Here is a 5,824-nt window from a genome sequence, read left to right on the forward strand (position 1 = left end):
CACGTTTCATTATCCATTTATGTCCAAAAGTTGTTTTAGTGCTTTGTTTCCTTCCCTTAAAAATTATTATTATTATTATTATTATTATTAATTTCAACGTTTTTTCATGTATCATTAATGACACTTTGCACCTTTGCTTAAAAATTTACTTGAAAAATTGAAGAACAAAGTAAAAAATGGATACAAAAGCGCCTTCCGTAGTGGCTCAATGAATATTATTACAGTCATATGACAGTCTTGATTTCCCTGAACACAAGCATGAAAACTATGTGGAGTGACCTATCTGATTGACTTCAAGTTAGTTAATTCATTATTCAAGAGCTCTCAACCTTGCTGTCACAGTTTTGATGAAATGTTTTTTATAACTCTCATTCTATGTTAACAAATCATCAGCTGTTTTAAATTTACAGAACAATGCTCATTATTCCAAATATATTTGAATGAACTCACAAAATCAAGTTGGATTGATGTCGCGATTTCAGGACTTTACTAAAAGCTAACCTTCAGAAACATAAAAGTGTGCTAAATTATAGAACTAAAACTTGCTACAGATTGCTTTATCCAATTTCTTCTGCATTAGATTTTAATTTGTTTATTTTGTTTTTTTTTGTGTTATTTTAATTTGTTTTTTCTTTTTGTTTTACAAATATGATATTTGCCGAGTTTATATAATTATCGCGAAAGATAAGAGGTAATGGAATGATCGCTACTTCTTTGGGCTCTTAATTTTGGGTAAAAAGTGCATTTCCATATGAAAATTGTAATATTATGCAAAGCACATTGTTGTAATACGGTTAAACTACCGTAATTATGTCAACAACAATGATGCAATATTTCCTGAATACCTATTAGTGATATTTATTGTACTTTTATAAGAATGTAATAATAATTTTTGCAAAGTAAAAAAACAAATTTTCAACATTTGGAATGTCATAAATTTGAAGCTCTTAATGGATAACTTATTTGTTTTAAGTTGTAATCGAACAATTACAATTAGCTTTTTCTATAAATGATTGTAATCTTTTGAAAATGGCAGTTAATGTCATCAGATTTCCAAAATTTGCATATCATTAGAAATTTGTCCACTGACGACGTAGTCCTATCATAGTAGTGGTAATGATCGCTAAAATATTAACAAAATTTAAACACCGTAAAGTCACATCATCAATACAATAGTGATGGTACGATAATAATATTCATTACAACAACGGAAATACTTAGGTCTGACAGTTTTCATGCTAAAATTTCTCATTAATTTGCATTCGTCTTCGAAACTTCTCACCCCCTTCTACCATTAGACATTGATAAGCTTACTGATACCAGTCTTAGTCTAGTAGCAATACACTACCGAGCAGCTGATCAGCTGATTGATGTGTTGGATGGGTTGTTCAGCAAGCATACTACGTATTTCTCGAAATTGCAACATTTCATTGCTCGTCATTACTAGCATTAAAATGTAAATTTCATAGAAATCAGTGCAGCTCATTTCGAACTTCCCGTCACCTGTCATATCATTCACTTCTTTTAGCCTATTCGTGTAAATCATTGATTCGAAGATTTTTGATTCTTAGTTTCAGAATCCGGAATTCTCGGATATTTTCAATTTGATAGCATTAGCTTCCTTTTGAAGATTTCAAAGTAATTTTGCATTGCAAATTTGCAACTTCCTTTATTAATTTCAAAATGACAATGATCAAACAATAATTTTGTAACAAATAGTGCACCGTTTAAAGAGACAACTTAGAAGAAACAAAAAACTGAAATAAATGGAAGGTACACACAAACAAACAAAACATATAAAAAACAGCAAATCAAAGGTTAATCCTGTTGGAGATGAATTTTCTGCAGCAAGTAAGTGATAATGATTGGAAAGAAAAAAAATCCCTGAGCTAAATTAGAAGACACAAACCATAAGCAGAACGAAAGCTGGCACAGATGTATGAATAAATAATTTAATGATTTTAAGTGAACTGCACGGCGAGAAAAAGATATGCCATATCTTAAGAATACATCTATTGATTGGATCATTTTTTTATATTCATGTCATCCATACAACTCTTCAAAGCTGTAAGAAATCGCGAAGTGTTTCAAATCCTAAATATCCGTTAAATGATTCCTTGTTCAAGCAAGTGGTATGCTCACTAAGGTTACCTTTCAATTTGGTTAAAAATCTGACCATTAATTTACCAAATATTAAAAAACAGACAAAACACTAGAAATTGTTTCATTTAACAATTAATATTTACTAGTCTGATCCAAAACTTGATCTCTAACCTCTGCAGTAAAAAACATAATTAAACTAATTACATCATCAGCTGAGATAAATTCCAGCATCCAAAAAATGAACATTGCTATATAACTAAGGACAATTAAAGAAGCATAGATATGATGATAATATCGCGTAGACAAAAAAGCATAAACCTGAGGAGATCTGCAAAAGGATAACAGTTAAATTTCAAGTAAACAAGGTCATTTTTTCATTCGCAGTCAATCAACTTTGCGGCAAATTAAACCTTTGTCGAATAGCCTGTATCCGATCACCGTATTGCTGCATTGCCTGTTGTCGACGAAGCTCCTCTTCGGCAGCCTTTTCTTCATCAAACTGTAAGGTGCTAGAACCTGTCATCAATTCACGATTCAGGATACCACGTAAAATTACGCAGACACCGTTTAGGATGAACCGGCTTTCAAAAGTTATCTGCAAATACTGTTGATTTATATTTTTCCAAAATTTCAATGTTTCAATCCATTTATTTGATACGAATGCAAACCAATTAAATTCAAACAGAAGTATCGTAGTAGTTATGTACTTGTATACTTCAGCACTGAAACAAATCATGGAAACTAATTTACTAGGCATGCCAAAGTACTGAAGAACCACAAAAGACTGGGAACGGAATTTCATTCCTTGATGAAATCACAAAACATGAATTCCTGAGCTAAAACGGCAAAGGAATCTTCTCGAAACACATTTCATCAGGAATTCAGACATGCCTGGAATAACCTCATAGCACAGCAACAAGCTTTTTAAATCACAATAAATTAAGAATAAAAAGTACTATACCTCCTCTTGGCCAACTGTACAAGAAGATAAGGGAAAATCACTGTTATAACCAAACTGTGTGAATGTCTGAAAAAAGCCACGGCATGACTTGAATCTGGACTCTATTTCATTCTCAAATTAGTTACAGAACCATTAAAAGAGAAAAGATGATGCTATTTAGTGCTAACTATCGTCCCCATGAAACTGTCATAAGTCGAAAAACCAATAGGAATGACGGATAATCTGTTTGATAGTAGAAGACTTATGGTTGGAAATTTTTTTATTCTTAAATGAAGCATTCCTTTCCCCCAAGCTGATAAATTTCCGGACAAAATTCGCATTTTCCTCTGATACCTGAGGATTTAAACAGATTATTTCCACAAACAGATATATCCTTTGTTTGGATATATCTGTTGTTTGGAAATTGTTTGGAAGCAATGATGATGGTGACAGTGCTCTTAATAAATACAAATAGTAATGTGGTGTCGCAAAATGAATGGAAATTGGTTGTTCGGTAATTTGAAACTTTATCAACTTATTCCAAAATATGAAGGAGGGGGGAGAGGGAGGAAGAGAAAGGATAAAAAAAAAACCTCAAAAATACACAAATGAAGACGAACATTTCACGTCTACTCTTCTATTCTGTTATTTTATTTTTGCTTTCGATATCATCATTACTAGACTATCGCCATCCTTCGATAAAAATTTGTATTGTTTGAACAAACAATGTTTTTGCGGTTGCTATTTATCGTTTTTATTTTTCTATTTCTACTTCCCATACTGTCTAAAAATGCACTTTGCTCCAAAAGAAAGGAAAATCAAATGATGATCAAACACTGAACCCAAGATGATCAACATTGAAACATTGAATTTTATATGTCAATTATGAGTTTAACAAAATTTACTGGGAAACAAAGCTCTGCAGACTTCTGTGGTACTAAGGAAGGCAGAAATTATTTAAACATCTCAAATTCCTCTTAAGCGCAGTTTTTGCTGGTTTTCAAAGAGAAGTCTTACTTCCTTAACTAAGTAAGAATCATTCTCTTGTTAATTCAAAGTCCCATATATGGAACTTCGAGCTAACAAAAAAGATATCATGCCAGGATTTACACAAGGTTCAATTTGATAGCTGGCTTAAAAATTTAATCAAATTTCGCAGGAAAGAATGTAACATTGTTGATAGGAGGATATAGCAAACAGTAGAATATAACAAATGGAGTATGAGGTAACAAATAAATCCCAATTTTAAGTGGTCGTCAAATCTACCAACATGAAATTTTCAGGGATAATAAAAACAAAAAGACGATTTAAATGAAAGCAATTCCGCTCAGCAAAAAACTAACGATGAGCAAACGAGGCTGTTGCCGATCAGTACAACTTTGCAATAATGCGTTACGTCGTTCCACCGGTGGTGCATGCGGTAATCCAGCAAAAGCTATTTGTGATGGACCGATAAGCTGCCTGATTTCCGGGTCAGTTTCTAGAGAAAATAAAACAATAAGAAAAGCTGGATGAATATATGACCAGGATGACTAGTAAATTACAAAATAAAAAACTTTAAGTAATTTGAGAAATTTAAAAAATTCTCCACGACTGAATTAGCCGAAATTAACTTATAATAAGTCGTAATAATTAGTAATACGTATAAAGTTGCAATAGGAATAGCATGGCCTGATGAGTTGATAACTATAAAAAGCCGCAAGATCTTTATAATAATCAAACAAACTATAAGTTATCCAAAAAAACTGATTAAATTAAATTAGACTGCTCGTTACAGTAAAATGAAAAAAATCGTGACCATAACCTTTTACTACTCCAGTCAATATGGAGGGTGATACCGTACCCATATTTTCAAGTATTTTATATTTATCCATGCTCCGGAAATGATTACCGATCAGGTGGGCTACCGTACAAGACAATATCATAAACATACCGAATTTCTGGAGCTGATTATTTACCACCGCGGTCATACAACACCGCATTTGCTGGACGACAGCCGCAACCATGACCGCATATCTGGCGGCGGCAACAATAGCGGGTGAGATCGCGGCCCCGCCCATTCTACCACCAATATCACCAGCATTATCTTGCCGTTGCGTGTTTTCATCCTCCTCCTCTGCTTCCTTCGTTTTTTCTTCCATAATTGATATGAGTGGTAAGCATGCTAATATCCATCGGCATCTCACAGTTCAGTCATCTCCTTCAGGTTATCAGGAATCAGTCGATCGATCAACAGCTTATCTTCAACCATTCATTCATGCAGCTATTCGCAAATACTCACGTCGAAGGTATGAACTGATACAATCTCTAATTATCCTTTATTATCCAACTTGTTAACGTCACTGTTAATCACAGCAACGATGACAATAACATTACTTTGTAATTAACCTCGTATAGACCTAAAGGTACTTATGGATGTGTACGCACGTATGTATCCGTGTGTACGTGTGTGTATGTACATGTGTATGTGTGTATGCCTGTGTATGTGTACATGTGTATACCCGAGAATAAGGAATCGCGTGATAATAACTGTAGTATGGATTTATTGTATGGGAAAAAAACAAACGAGGAAATAGTATAGGTAAAAGGGATGACAAAGCTAAGATGAATCAGTCGATGGACGGTGACACACATTGAACGTGCTAGCTTCCAAATTACCGTTTTCCTTCTTCCGGTCGCATCGTTCTTTTTGTTTTGTTTTGTTTCGTTTTGTTTTTGTTTTTTTTTTATTTTTTAATTTTGTTAGATGACTGCTATTCATTTCTTTATCAACAAATGTTG

General features: G+C 33.3%; 2 protein-coding genes across 2 annotated transcripts in view; one reads left to right on the plus strand and one right to left on the minus strand.

Moving 5' to 3' along the window:
• Window positions 1–2,274: 2,274 nt before the first annotated feature.
• Window positions 2,275–5,184, minus strand: LOAG_17149 (hypothetical protein; the record flags this gene model as incomplete). Its single annotated transcript, XM_020449808.1, has 4 exons — window positions 2,275–2,698; window positions 3,065–3,130; window positions 4,387–4,523; window positions 4,977–5,184. The coding sequence occupies 4 exons, from the start codon at window positions 5,182–5,184 to the stop codon at window positions 2,492–2,494; spliced, it is 618 nt and encodes a 205-aa protein (XP_020306604.1). The 3' UTR covers window positions 2,275–2,491.
• LOAG_17150 (hypothetical protein) overlaps window positions 5,160–5,824 on the plus strand; it is a 14,259-nt gene continuing 13,594 nt past the window's right edge. Inside the window, exon 1 of the mRNA XM_020449809.1 lies at window positions 5,160–5,331. Within this exon, the coding sequence (XP_020306605.1) occupies window positions 5,192–5,331 (140 nt within the window). The 5' untranslated portion in view covers window positions 5,160–5,191. The remainder of the gene's footprint in view (window positions 5,332–5,824) is intronic.

The sequence above is a fragment of the Loa loa genome, assembly GCF_000183805.2.
Source record: "Loa loa unplaced genomic scaffold supercont3.45, whole genome shotgun sequence".
NCBI lineage: Eukaryota > Metazoa > Nematoda > Chromadorea > Rhabditida > Onchocercidae > Loa > Loa loa.